This window comes from Ovis canadensis, chromosome 24 (assembly GCF_042477335.2).
Source record: "Ovis canadensis isolate MfBH-ARS-UI-01 breed Bighorn chromosome 24, ARS-UI_OviCan_v2, whole genome shotgun sequence".
In the NCBI taxonomy this organism is placed as follows: domain Eukaryota; kingdom Metazoa; phylum Chordata; class Mammalia; order Artiodactyla; family Bovidae; genus Ovis; species Ovis canadensis.
Genome location: NC_091268.1, coordinates 52,865,425 through 52,880,739, shown reverse-complemented (window position 1 = coordinate 52,880,739; position 15,315 = coordinate 52,865,425). Strand labels below are relative to the sequence as shown.

At 45.2% G+C, this 15,315-nt stretch overlaps 1 protein-coding gene and 1 pseudogene across 1 annotated transcript in view; both read right to left on the bottom strand.

Annotated features, from left to right (window-relative positions):
- Window positions 1–14,877, bottom strand: part of BAIAP2L1 (BAR/IMD domain containing adaptor protein 2 like 1) — a 76,935-nt gene extending 62,058 nt beyond the window's left edge. Inside the window, exon 1 of the mRNA XM_069569566.1 lies at window positions 14,463–14,877. Within this exon, the coding sequence (XP_069425667.1) occupies window positions 14,463–14,513 (51 nt within the window). The 5' untranslated portion in view covers window positions 14,514–14,877. The remainder of the gene's footprint in view (window positions 1–14,462) is intronic.
- On the bottom strand, window positions 7,926–8,361 carry LOC138929820 (small ribosomal subunit protein uS12-like; annotated as a pseudogene).
- Window positions 14,878–15,315: the final 438 nt, after the last annotated feature.

Below are 15,315 nucleotides of genomic sequence, written 5' to 3'. Positions count from 1 at the left end.
AACAAAAATCCTTGACACCTCTTCTGAACATCCCAGGCTGCTCAGAGTGTACGTGCACGCTTAATCACTCAGTTCTGTCCGATTCTTTGTGAGCCCGTGGACTGTAGCCCACTTGCCTTCTCTGTCTATGGAATTTTTCAGGCAAGAATACTGGAGTGGGTTGCCATTTCCTTCTCCAGAGGATCTTTCCTGACCCAGGGATTGAACTCACATTTCCTTCATCTCCTACACCGGCAGGCGATTCTTTACCACTGAGCAACCTGGGAAGACTGTAACCTTCATCAAGGCTACAGAGCTGTGATTTCTGACTAGCCTGCTGCCCACTGAAAAGTCGGATGTGCTCAGACGCAGGCCATCTACTGTCCTCTGTGAACACTGGTCCAGGACCAGACAGAACGATGCTCCTGGTCTGAAGAGCACTTAAGCCCATGTAGCTTTAGCAGCAACTTCCGCCGCGCAATCAATCCGATCCATTAGTAGAAAAAGAAAACACAGCCATTTGGAGATGAATCTCCTGCTGGATTAGCGGTTGTCTCTCCAGCTACAATTGAGGAAGGAGGTTGGCAAAGCTTCTCCAGGCAAAAAACATCCTTATTGTGTCCCTCTTGAAGGACAGTTTCCTAGGAGAGGACCCCCACCACCCCGCTTCAGAAACTTTGACTTAAACATTGTTTTGCCTTCCTTTTTCCCTTCCTTTCTTCATCCATAACCAGGCTTTGGCTTATAGATAATTATTCCTGCCAAGCCGGTCCTTCATTCAGAGGGGAAAAGGCATGCTAGAAATGACGCCATGAGGTGCCAAGGGTCCCAGGCTCCGCCCCCGCCACATGGCCTCTTCCCAAGAAGCCACTGGGCCAGTGGTTAGTAAAGCACAGGGCCAGCTCTCTGGGCTTAGCCTCTCCTAGAACATTCTGAGAGAGTTCTGAGAACCTGGTAGGTCCTAAGCTCCTTAAGAACCAATCAAGTGATGAGAAGCAGAGTGATCTGAACCAGAAAGGTATGTACTGCTCCCTCTTTAAGGTTCGTTACCTAGAAGCAGTCCCATCTCCAGGATCTTTTATTTCATTGTTTAAAGACACAGAGTTCTGTAACAAAACACCTTCTCTACTCATTTAGGCCACCAAAACTGCTCTGAAGCCAAGCACAATTAAGCAGAATAAAAAGGTCCCAATACACTGAGGTGAGAAAGAAGTGTGTTCTGTAACTGTTCAAATCTTTTGGACAAAATCAAACCTGTCAAGAAAATGATGTCCCAGGGCTATCCTGCCCAGTAAACTACTGCACTAGGTTTCAATGGTTGTTCTTTTAAGAAAATTGTGGAGGGAGAATCATGTTATAGGCAATCAGTGTTCACGATCCTCTGGTAACATAATTTGGAAAAAAAAACCAACAGCCTGAACCCTATTGAACACTATAAAGTTTCATTTTACTTTACCAGACAGAAGTTTCACATCTGTCTGTGAGTGGAATCATTTGAAACCACTTTTCCTTGTGGTTTTAAGTATAGATGATTATACTGGGTCCAAGGTCCAGCCAGTACTGTGACTCCATACAGCTGCATGAATTTCAGGGCAGCACCGAGAGCAAGCAATCCCAGCTTGCCAACTGCCAGTGTTATCGGACGTGGAAGCAATGCCTGGCCCATACTGGCTTCTATCAGCAAGGGGATCCAGGGACACCGCACCAGAATTTAAGCAACTTTTGGACCTTTAACTTCAAAGGAAGTAATACCTGAGCGTCAGAAGTTAAAAAGAATTACTTCTTGAAATTCCAGCTATGATAATACTAGTACCCATTTTTGCTTGGTTCCTAGAGGTCCATGTTCTTATTTGAAGGAAGGGAAATAATCCTTCCTATAGCCACAGTGCCAGGACAACTACTACATAACTTTCAGTCAGAATCTGGAGATCGCCTTTTTTTCTGGTACTCATGCGGGGGGGGGGGGGGGGGGGGCAGGAGGGAGATCAATCTATCATGGCAATGACAGACAGATACTAGATAATGTGGACTTATGGGTCACTTCACTTTGCCTGGGAAATCCTACTGACAGAGGGCCTGACAGGCTACAGTCCGCGCGGTGGCAAAGACTGGCATAGCTGAACGACTGGCACACTTTCAGGGGCTTTCCAAGTGATGCTAGTGGTAATGAACCTGCTTGCCAAAGCAGGAGACATAAGAGACGTGGGTTTGATCCCTGGGTCGGAAAGAGCCCCTGGAGGAGGAAATGGCAACACACGCCAGTATTCTTGCCTGGAGAACCCCACGGATAGAGGAGTGTTGGGCTACAGTCCATGGGGTCACAAAGAGCTGGACAGAACTGGAGCGACTTAACACATACACAACTTTGTAAAGTCCTCATGTTTGGGCCTGTGAAACAACAATAGCCTTGTTCAATCCTTACGACCCACATACAGTGAGCCTGGCCCTACGCTCGACATACAGGACCCAAAGGTGATTGAAGGAAGAGCTCCCTTAGACCTTGAAAATGCAGAGTCTAAGGGAGATGGGCATGAAAAAAATACCCAGGCAATCTAGATTGACATAGTAAAAATAAGAAATGCAAATATCTTTAATATAACTTGAATACCACTTATAAGTATATGACTTTACCAAGATAGATGGTATTTATTAAGGAAACAGTGACTGATTAATTACTAGGTTTAAAATAGATGTCAACAGACACATACTTTGCAGGCTATAGGGTGCGCTAGACCATTTGGTTAAGTGTTCCTGTCTGCCCAGTTATTAATTTAAAAAGGTGTGTCATGGAGTTAAAAGCAATGAAACTATAGGAAGAATGTCTTGTGTGCTAAGTTGTGTTTGTTTAGAAAGTCCCCAGGTATTGATATGTAACGAGCAACAGGAACTTTACCAGACCAAAGTCCAGTTGACTCTTGAACAATGAGAGGGTTAGGGGCACCCGTTCTCTCCATGGTTGAAAATGTGAGCACAGTCGGCCCTCTATATCCACAGATTCCATCAATACAGCATTACTGATTTTACTACTGAGAAAAATCCAAGTATAAGTGAACCTGAGAAAATTCAAACCCATGTTGTTCAATGGTCAGCGGTAAATTACTGATTTCAAATATCCAGTGATATTCCTTTTTTTAGTTCATTAGTTCTTTCCAAACACCACTCTTACATGATACCTGGAACAATTCTAACAAACGTCCCTCAATCAGAGCCCATGAGACGGGTCATTCTGCTTTGCATTAAAATCCAAGCCCTTGCAATCAGAAATATAGTTCAAAAACTCAAAATAATGTAAAAATAGCTCGCTTGTTTTAAATATAGTTCTGTTGCTGGTAAGGGGAATCAAAACTTCTGAAACTTTTGCTATGTTTTGTTTCTCACCTACTCCTCCCGTACAGCCAACTTTACAAAGACTGCTTACAAACTACCTAAGGAACTCCTCTTGAACTTAACTTGCTCATACATCCCTCTTTTCCTCCTTTCTCCCAACACTAGGACAAAGTAAACAAGTCCGAAGAACAGAACTGGTTAAAGTAGGCCACTCCAGGACTGCAAGTGCAGAAGGCACCAGGAGGCGGAACTGATGGCCCCGCGCAGGCTGAGGCGCAAGGGAAGGGCACTGCTGTCCTGTCATAAACTATAAACTCAGAGCAGCACAGGCTCTGTTTCTTCCCCAGGGTGGTTCCCATGGGTGACCTCTGTGCTTGTCACAGCCTGGTGCACAAGAAGAGAGCCGCTGAAGGAATGAATGTAGGCGGGAAGCTGGCGCATCCCTAACAGTCGCTTGGAACATGGTAGCTGGGATTGTCAGTGCAACTGCAGTTCCACCCACCAAGGAGCAGGTGAGGGTTTCGTTTCAACTGTGTGATGAGTATACAGCTTCTCTGTTTACCCAACAAATATTCTTAAGTTCTTACTGTGCCATCAGCACAATGAGAGATTTCAAAAAATCCTCAAGGAGTGTAGAGCTCATTGATCAAGAGAAAAATTTGTGCCATTAATACTATTCTTTTATCCACTTACGTGTTGGTCACTCTGCTAGATGCTGAGGATAAGCAGTAAATAAGACAGATGAAAATCAACTCATGTAGGGTGGCTATGGGTTGCTGCTGCTAAGTCGATTCAGTCGTGTCCGACTCTGTGCGGGGATTCTCCAGGCAAGAACACTGGAGTGGGTTCTTCTCCAGTGCGTGAAAGCAAAAAGTGAAAGTGAAGTCGCTCAGTCGTGTCCAACTCTTAGCAACCCCATGAACTGTAGCCCACCAGGCTCCTCTGTCCATGGGACTTTCCAGGCAGTGGGGTGCCACTGCCTTCTCCGGCTATGGGCTAGCAAACAAAAAATACTACTGCTCGCAGTTAACACACTGTCCTAACAACTTTTGTATCCATATAATCGACACAACAATCATATGAGGTGGGTGAAAACTGAAGGCATGGTCAAACGGAGGAATACATCATTGAGTACATACAGGACTCTGGGGTAACAAAGGATGGGTCGGCTTGCTGAAGAAGCTGTCAGTCTTAGCGGCGCAACAGTGGGACTGAATGTCATGTAAGAACAAGTATTTTGTATGTTTAAAGTGTCTGTGCATTTAGAAATAGACTGTACCGTCAGACATGGTTGTGTCTGGCACTCCAAGTGTAAGATGAAGCCATGGAAAAAATAAACCATTTAGTCCATTAAAACCATTAAAGTTTTGTTTTTTTAATTGTAGCACTTAAATATAAAGAATTATCATTGTGATTTTCCTGATTTTCTTCCATCCTTTGAACTTCTGTGGCCAGAAAGGGACTGGCTAGCTTAGGCCTCAGGCATCTGCATCTAACAGGTGGCCAGGGTGGTCTCTGGTCCCCCTCTCCCCTCAGACCAGGGCTTCCCTCCCTGTAACGCAGGAGGGGCCACTCTGTCCAGAAGATGGAAAGGAAGCACCCAGGGGTGGCTTGTAGCTGGACTCATTAGCTGAGACCTGTCCTGACCTCCAGCCCCAGTCTTTCACCTGTTTATTACAGGCACTATGTTATCATCTGAACTTCTATCTCTTCTAACGTTGGCAGGTTGTTAATCCCACTTTTGTACCTTTTCTTACTGGCACACATCTTCTTCCTGCATTTGTACTATTCAGGGATACAGCTGCACCTTGAAGGGGATCAGCTGCTTGCTTGCAACATCAGGGATAAGAGTTTGAAAAGATGTAAGAACTAGAATTTTTCTAGTTGTTGAATTTTTCTGCCGCTGCATTCATAGTTTCAGGTTACTAAAAGTTAAACATGTGCCCCCCCCATAAGGAAAAATTAAGAGAAAATGGTAAGATTCAAAATTAGGTTTACCCTTAGAAAGTTTGCAAAACAGAGGAAGTGACACATTTTAGGTTAGTTTTTAAAATTTTTTATCCATTAATATGGAGTAGATTTATCAATTTCTAGGGTTTTTTTTAAGCTTAAATATTATAAACATAATCCACTCACATAAAATATAAACACTCCAAAAGGCAGAGTGTAAGGCAGACATAAAAGCCCCTCTTCCTCTAACCTAGAGTTAACCACAGCTATCCTTTCGTATTTTAGTGAAGGAATTACTACTGTTTAGGGACTTTTAACCTCCAAAGAACCACACAAATAAAACCATTTTAAGCAACAAACCCAAGGGCACCCTCACTCACCAGCTGTTCCTTCTCAGCACATAGCTCTGGAAGGCTATGAGCAATCCCTTACATCTCCGAGGGGTGCTTTTTAAAAAAAAAAAAAAGTTTGCTCCCTGGACGGGGAACACATTCTCATGATATTTTTCATTTACTTTCGAAGGAGAAAGAAACCGCAACATTTCATCTCATTTCCACAAGTCTCACTTTTATCCACAAAGATTTGAGTTATAACCAGAACACAGTCCTTAAAATAATGATAAACCAGAAAGACAGACTCAATGTCTGGAAAACGTAAAGAGAATGATAAAATCAAGGCTGAGGAAAGTAAGAACAAAAGTATACAGGCCTCAAGGGCTGCAGAGCCATAATTACTGCAGACATATCAAGTACAAAGTTTATAGGGGAAATTACACCCGACTGCCAGACATGAAATCTCGGGTGTTTTCCCGGCCAATGTCCACAAACTACCCTGTTATAGGTTTTATACATGTTTTACTATTTTTTTAAAAAACTCTCTGTGGGATATATACATATCATATCTATATATATGATATATATATATATATATATATATATATATATATATATATATATATATATATAAAGGAAGCCATTTTAAAACATCTACTTAATTGGTTGAGGTTCAGGAAAAGTAATTCTCACACAATCAGATTATAGCATGGCCTGGGGTGTGTTTCCTGGAGGGTGTTTTGCAATGTATAGCAAATATGTTGACTACCCCTCCCCTAGAACTCCTGCAGGGGATTTAGCTTAAGGAAAAGATCCCAGATTTGTTTAAGTTTCACCTACAATGGTGTTCACAGCAGTACTGTAATAGCAAGGTACTTGCAACGACCTATCGTCCAAAAAGAGGCAGGTGGATGAATTAATTCTGACGAAGAATGGAGAGTCCTCCAAAAGGTGAAGCACGCAATACTGACTGACAGGGAAAGGCGCACTGAAAACTATCTGAAAGAGTGACAGTACGAGTTAGTAGTGCGGGATTCTGGGTAACTTTTACTTTCAGTGTAAATATCCACAGAAATTTTGGAAATTCTCTGGTCTCAGTAAAATATAGTTTTTTCCTATATTTTCTATATTATTTCTATATATAGCTATATAAAAATATCAGTTTTCAAGAGCCTCTAAGAATAAAACCAGCACACACAAATAAATAAAACATGGGAAACTGTGGGAAATGCAGAGATGTATAATCTGGGGGACTTGTTCTCAAGCATGAACAGTCTAAGTGTGGAGAAGACCCAAATTAAAAATAACATTTCCTTTAGAAAAAAGTACTAGTCTTGAAGCCTCTTGATTTAACTGTAACTCACTGAAATGCTTTTAAAAACTAGTCTATTGTGCCTGTAACAGTAAAGTATATTTTTAAGAAAAGTCACACAGAAAGGAAAAGTTCAGTTCAGTTCGGTTCAGTCACTCAGTCATGTCCGACTCTTTGCAACCCCATGAACTGCAGCACGTCAGGCCTCCCTGTCCATCACCAACTACCAGAGTTTACCCAAACCCATGTCCATTGAGTTGGTGATGCCATCCAACCATCTCATCCTCTGTTGTCCCCTTCTCCTCCTGCCCTCAATCTTTCCCAACATCAGGGTCTTTTCAAATGAGTCAGCTCTTCACATGAGGTGGCCAAAGTACTGGAGTTTCAGCTTCAACATCAGTCCTTCCAATGAACACCCAGGACTGATCTCCTTTAGGATGGACTGGTTGGATCTCCTTGCAGTCCAAGGGACTCTCAAGAGTCTTCTCCAACACCACAGTTCAAAAGCATCAATTCTTTGGTGTTCAGCTTTCTTTACAGTCCAACTCTCACATCCATACATGACTACTGAAAAAACCATAGCCTTGACTAGACGGACTTTTGTTGGCAAAGTAATGTCTCTGCTTTTTAATGCGCTGTCTAGGTTGGTCATGAAAGTGAAAGTGAAGTCGCTCAGTTGTGTTCGACTCTTTGCGACCCCATGGACTGTAGCCTATCAGGCTCCTCCATCCATGGGATTTTCCACGCAAGAGTGCTGGAGTGGATTGCCATTTCCTTCTCCAGGGATCTTCCCAATCCAGGAATCGAACCCGGGTCTCCTGCACTGCAAGCAGACGCTTTACCGTCAGAGCATAACTCTCCTTAATACTCAATTAACTAGAAAGTTCAAATAACTCTACACCCCCAGCAGTCTAGTTCATTTAATTATGGTTCATCTATGCCCCCTAAACCTCTTACACAAAAAAACCCTTTTTTTTTTTTTGGTATATGAGAACTTATTACTACCGTGCTTTCGTCATCAAAATTTATGATCTTGGTCTTTCCTTCTTGCCTTTGTATAAAGGCAAAAGTGAGACGCTGGCTACTTTGACAACATTAAAGAGGACTCCAGAAATGTCACCAACATGATATTTGCAACCAAATCCAGCAATCAGAACTTCATCATTTTCCTCAATAAAATTCAAGCAACCATCACTGGGTACAAAAGCAGTGATTTTTTTTTTTTTGGCCATTCTTGATTAGCTGAACCCTGACACACTTCTTGATGGAAGAATCTGGCTGCTTGGCTTCAACTCCTACTTTTTCGAGCACAATTCCCTTGGCAGCAGAAGTGCCACCAAAAGGGCTGGCCTTCAGGGCTGTGCCCAAATAGGCTTTCTTGTACTGTTTATGATACCACTTCTGGTCTTGTCAGTGACTACGGAGCTTCCTGGCAGCATGAAGACTGCAACACTTGTCCATCCTGCTGGCGCCACGGGCCTGAGCCCACAAGAAAACCTTTTGATGTGTTCACCTATGAGAGTCTGAGAGTCCAATAAACTGAAATTTATTTTTTATTCTACTGAACACTACCACTGATGCCTCTCTCGGGCATCTGATCCCTATGTCTCTATTCTGTCTTTGAATCTGTCTTTGAATCCTCCAGGGAGATGGCATTCCTGCTGTGGTTACAGACCTCCAACCAACAAGCCTGGGGCAAACTGTTTCACCTTGAATTTATTTTTTTTTTAACTTTTGCATACACCCATCAGAGCCGCCAGAATGAAAAGGAAGGAAAATATCAACTGTTGGTGAGGCTGTAGAGCAACCAACTGGAACTCTCACCCACTTCTGGTGGGAATGTAAACGGATGCAACCACTTTGGCAGACAGCTTAGCAGTTTCTGCCAAAGCCGAATAAATATTTAAGTACCTGATAATCCGGGAACTCCACTCCTCTGTGTAGACACCCAAGAGAAATGAGGGCCTGTGCCCACCAGACTCATACTATTCATAATATCCTTGAGTTGTCTGAAAACAATCCAAATGCCCCTCAAAGAACAGACTGTGATACAGTCACACCTTGTAATACTACACAGTGAAAAAAAAACTAATGGCAACTACTTCTGTGATATGGATGGATGGATCCAAAAAACATATTGAGTGAAATGAGGCAGACAAGATAAGCCAAACTAGCCTATGCTGCTATAAGTTAGGAGAGTAGCTATCCTGGAGTGGGTACAGTGCCTGGAAGGGGGCGTGAGAGGGGCTTCCGGGCCTGGTCACGGTCTACTTCTTGATCTGGGTGCTGGTTACACATGTGGGTTCAATTTGTGACAATTTAGTGAGCTATAAAGGCCTAAGCAAACCTTTCAGTATGTAGATTAAAGTTCAATAAAAAGTTTTAGGACCTACTAAACAACAAGGTCCTACTGTATAGCATAGGGGACTATGTTCAATATCCTGTGATCCATAATGGAAAAGGATCTTAAAAAAGAATGTACATATACATATAACTGAATCACTGCTATACAGTAGAAATTAACACACTGCAAATCTTTAACTGTATTTCAGTAAAAATAAAAGTTTTAGAAATAAAAATGTATTTGCAAATGTTAACAGGTAAGTTCAACAAATATTTGTGTTGCTTCTATAATGAGTTTTACATTGAACTGCAGAATAAATAGTTGTGTGGAATTCTGAGGGAAAAACAATCCACACAGTTTCAACCGCACACTCATCAGTTTCCCCTGCAGGTCTCCCTGCAATTCATTACGACAGAAGTGCAGGGTAGGAATTAACGCCCGAGCCTGGAATAATGTCACACATGCAAAGTCAGAGGCAACCTGGAACTTGTGAATGGTGTCACAAGTTTGAGTGGCCCCAGCCTTGTTAATAAAGGATGCTGCTCTGTCCTCATAGTAGTGTTATCATAGTTCTAAAACCTCTTTCCAATCAAGAAAAGATGTTATGACAGGAAAAGACACTCATTATTTGGCTTTGTGTTTACAGACAAGATGTTATAACACTGGGCTGTGCAGTTTAATATTTGCTACCTGGCAACCCTTTCTGCTACCTGGCACCTGATTCTTACAATTCCCTTTTTTAGTCATCATGGAGCCCAAATTGTCTGAGCTTCTGCAGATGCTATTTTATCTTCAGCATACCTGAAGAAAGCAGTGTTATGGGAACAGATGAAAATATCAAGTAGCCAACAAGCAACAGCAATAAACATAAAATCGACCAAAAGCTTCCCGCCCCCCCAAAAAAGTGAAAGTGTTAGTTGCTCAGTTGCGTCCAACTTCGCGACCCCATGGACCAGAGCCCACCAGGCTCTGGTCCATGGGATTCTCCAGGCAAGAATACTGGAGTGGGTAGCTATTTCCTTCTCCAGGGGATCTTTCCGACCCACGGATCGAACCTGGGTCTCCTGAATTGAAGGCAGATTCTTTATTGTCTGAGCCACCAGCTTCAAAGCCTAGACCTATATGCCACAGGCCACACTGGAAGCCAACCAAACAGGACTTTCACTGAAACATCCCCACTTAAACCCAAGCTGAGAAAATAAACCACCATTACACAAGCAAAACTCAGCACGCAGGTGTAGACTGCTTGCTTTACCCAGTGAAAGAATGAAAGTCTCTCATTTTCTTACTTGAAGGTTTGTTCACAGCATGCTGCTGCTGATCAGTTAGCAATAACAAACTTTGGGGGACACCTTAGGCACCACAGTATGAAAATGGAATTGGTTTGCGCATTTGCTGGCTACCACAAACTAAATTCCTACACCAAGGAATGGGGATGGAGGCTGGCAGGGGAACTGGCCTGTGGGCACTGATATCTCAGACTTTGGGCCTCACTTTCTCAACAGTAAATAAACAGGCCCACCTTGAGGGCTGATGTGTAACTAGAATGAAACAAATGCTCTATGAAGTGTCAAGGGAGGGAGAGGGGAGCCTGGCACAGGATAGGAGCTTACTAAATTAATTAAAGGCTCATTTCGTCATCAAGTATGTACACCTGTTAGGTGCCAGGAACTGTGTGCTAGGTGCTCAGAGACAAACAAAGCTTCTTTCCATTGGGAGCTCACATTTAAGCTGGAGTAGAGATAAACATACATGATAAATAAATATATATTATATGCTAAGGGTTTCCCTGGGGGCTCAGTGGGAAAGAATCTGTCTGCCAATGCAGGAGACTCGGGTTTGATCCCTGGGTCAGGAAGATGACCTGGAGAAGGAAATGGCTACCCACTCTAGGATTCTTGCGTGGGAAATCCCGTGGACAGAGGAGCCTGGTGGCCTACGGTCCATGGGGTCACAAGAGTGTCAGACAAGGCTTAGCAACTGAACAACAATATATGCTAAGGTAGTCAGAACTACAGGTGTGAGTGTGGGGGGCGCTGGGAGACGGATGGGGTTGTCTTCAATTTTAAAGCTGTTTGAGTGGGACTCGGAGGAGGTGACATTTAAACAAAGACCTCTGTGTCCCTTCCCCCATCACTGCTGCTTCAGCAAGATTAATGCAGGGGTGACATCACATCCAGCCCTCCTTAACTTCCTCAGACCAACAGGTGTAACTTCCAGCAAGGTTGTGGTTACTTCTGTGTGTGTGTGTGGTTACTTTTAATTAAGGGTTTTTTTTTTTTTTTAACTTTACTTCTTCCTTGTACCACTAAAGCATGCACTCATCAGAAAACCCATGCAAAATCACAAGCAAGCTGCTGAGGGAAATTATGGGTGTCGTATAGGCTGAAGTGTGGGGAGGGATCTTTGGCTTAATTCTAATTAGCAACAGTGATACTACCTGACATTTTGGGGCCTACTATCATGCCATTTGCTCGTAAAGTCGTAAAACACACATCCTCCTGGGATTTAGTATGGCTCTCTGGTAACCATTTGTCTAAGTACACATTGAAAAAAATTCAGCAAATGTTTAAATAAATATTCAAAGATATTTGATACTGCATAGAGAGGATCACACTACTTCATAATCCCCCTTTTTCTCTAAAGAATTTATTCCTTTATTTCAAAGTTAGAGAAATTTGAGTATTAAAAAATATCAAAACCCATATGCGTCATAAGACCTCATTTGCAGGCGGCTTTTGTAAATGCACCTGGTTAGGCTGCACTTCTATTAGGAAAACATTCTAACTTGCCAGGTAACATCAAGGAGATCTCTTTTCCAGGTTCATCCACACTGCTGGGAGACTCTTACCGTATTAAACTTGAATTGTTTTCAGGTTTGGTTTTGAGGGGGTTGGGGGAGGAAGAACCTGAAGAGGAGGTGGTGAAAAGATGCTGGGCTTTCAATCAGATCTGTGAAATTTCACTGTGCATTTCTATCATAGTCAAAGCATGAGCTAGTGGCATTCACTTTATAGATTATATATAAACTTGCTGTCTGGGGCTGTAAATTATTATCCCACCATCCCAACCTAAACCTGACCCTAAAACATTAACGAGGAAATGGTGATTAAAGTCAGTCAATAAACATCTGTGAGCTTTTAGTATGTTTTAAGACACCTGGGAATGGAAAGCAAAGGTACAGGTCTCTGATCGTCAGGGTATCACAGCCTTTCAAAATACGAAAATGATTTCCAATGTTTTATGGAGAAGGAAATGGCAACCCATTTCAGTATTCTTGCCTGGGGAATCCTATGGACAGAGGAGCCTGTGGGCTACAGTCCATGGGGTCACAAAGAGTTGAACAAAACTTAGCGACTAAATAACAGTGTCGATAAACACATAACCCAAACTATGAAATCCACACCTTTTTCCTCCTGCCTCAGTTCTTTGGGTAATGCAAAACTGATATCTGTGGGACTGTAATTCACTTGAGCACAGCCCCTCTGCTGAGTCACCACTGAAAGTGACAGTGAAGAACTGGGAGAAAAAGCAGAGAAGAGTGACTTTAGGATTAGATGCCTGAGTCATATCTCATCTCAGATTGGAAAGATATACCAGCCTGTTCTTGGAGGCACGGGGGCTGGGGTGTGTGTGTGTGTGTGCAATTCTACTCAAATTAGCAATGATCTCCATTCCTCAATAACGTACAGTTTTACTGTCCTTAATTGACAGTCATCAGAGTAGCCACAACTCCCAAGTTGAAGAGTAACAACGTGATATTAACACAGTCAACAGCTCATACATTCCTACCCCCACCATCTTCAGGATCATCTAAACAATCTCAGCAGAAAGGTAAAACCTTAACATTCAAATTTCTGGGATTTCTAAAACCTGCCCTCTTCTAAGGAAACATGAATAAGGACCAGATTTTGGTCACAGTTACTTACTGAGCTTACTGAGAATGCTATGACAACTGTATCTACTGTGTTTAGTGTGAATGCAGTATAGTCCACATGTGACAGGATTTGTGTATTCAGACAAAGGGAACCAGTCTTTTGAACAAAGGATTATGAACCTATTTTCATGCTTTTATTCTTACCCAACAAAAGTCAATAAACTCTGATTTCAGGAATTCACTTGCAAATTCAATTGTAAATCTAGAAACTAAATTTTAGGGTTAAAAAAAAAAAGTAATCTATACAAATGACCCAACTGTGGGTCTTAAAAATGGCTACAAATGCATTTGGAGAACTTGGGTTCCATGAGCCTAAGCCGAATTAAAACAAGTTGTTTTGTGTTCTATTAATAGCAGATGATTAAACACATATCTTATTTCAAACTGGAATTCATTTATACGTACTTAAACTTACTAAACTGGCCACTAATCCTAAATCTATGTTTCTGGAAACATTCTCTCGTAATAAGTGCAAGTTAAGAGAATGACCATCAAACGCATTGCTTAAGGTTGGGCCAACTTTCTTCAAACCTCGGACGTTCTTAGACTCCCATTAACCTCCCCCAAATAATCGATATCTGAAAGCCAAATTGAACGTAAAGCTGCGTGAGGTGGGGTCTCGGGGGGAGCGAGTCTCAAACCTTCCCAGTGAAGTCCTGGGGCCGTGGGCGCCCCCGCAGGCGCCAGGGCCGAGCCCCGCTCACCTGGCGCTGGCTGATTACCTGGGAGTTTCCCCCTTACATTCTCGGAGGAAACTCAAGCTCGGCTCTCCGAGAACTCAGGCGCCGCAGCCGCGCCGGCGAGGCCACCGACCCCGAGGGGAAGACTGGGGGAGGACGCGCCCCAAGGGCGACACAGGACCCTCCCGCCCCGAAGACATTCGGTTGTGAAATGTGTAATTTGCCGGGCGTCTCCTGCGCCGGGAGGGAGAGGAGGGGACCGGGTAAAGAAAGGAGGGGGAGGGGAGGACATTCCCGCGTCAAGTCCCCTCCTCACCTCGAAGGTAAAGGATCCCGACCGTTCCCCTGGGCGAGGACTGCCGGCCGCCGGCGGGGCTCCCCGATTCCCCGGCCTCGAACCCCGAACCCCGGCTCCCCAGGGCTCCGGACCTCTCCCCGCACCCCCAGCCTCGAGCCCTGGAGCCCCAGTCTTCCGCCCTCAAACCCCGACGCCCCCACGGTCCCAGCCTCTTCGCCCCCGGAACCCCGGGCCCCCCACTCCCCAGTCCCCGCATCTCCCGCCCTCGAACCCGGGCGCCCCCAGGGTCGCGGGCCCGCTCACCCGGTAGGTGCTCTCGGTGAGCCGGTTCACCTCCTCCGGCCCCCGCGACATGGCTGCAGCCGCCGGGCGGGCGAACGCGGGAGGACGCGGCCGGGCCTCGTGGCCGCCCGACCCTGGGCGGCTGTGGAGCGCCGGGGCGCGGCTGAGGGGCCCTCAAGCGTCGGCTGCCTCCACAGCCGTCGGCCGGGAAGTGCAAGTCGAGCGACCCGGCGGCCAAAACGTCAAAACTTGAAGCGCTACCTCCGCGACCGCCGGCGAGGAACTGAGGAGACTCGCTCGGCCAGACTCTGCTGAGCGGGCAGGGCGGGCCCCGCGGCCCCACCTGAGGCGGGCAGGGTGGGCGGGGCGGCCGCGAGGCGGGGCGGCCGGGCGGGCGGGGCGGCCCCACCTGAGGCGGCCTGGGCGGTGGGGCGGAGGCGGGCCGAGCCGTGGTGGGCGGGGCAGTGAGGCCCGTGTGGGCGGGGCGGAGGCGCGCCGCGCCAAGTGGGCGGGGCGTCTCCACCTGAGGCGCTGGAAAGCTGGGACCCAGAGCGCGTGAGGGGTCCGCGGCCGGCTCGCGACGCTGTTCTGCTTTCAGCCCGCACCGTAGGCGGTCACCCCTCTGTGGTCCTAGAGCTCTCTAGTGCCCCTTGCAGTGCTGGCGACAGGGGCCCTGACGCCCACGTTCTCCGCGGGGGCTGTGTCCCCCAGTTGTACTCGTTTCCCTGCTTGACCCCTTCCTGCCCTCTCATATCCCCGACCTCAGAGAGCTGAGGGACCTCGGGACAAAGGCTCTCGTAGGTGGGGGAAAGAGGCAGCCTCTTGCAACCCTTTTTGGAAGTTCCTTATAATGAAATGTGAAAAAAAAATCAAT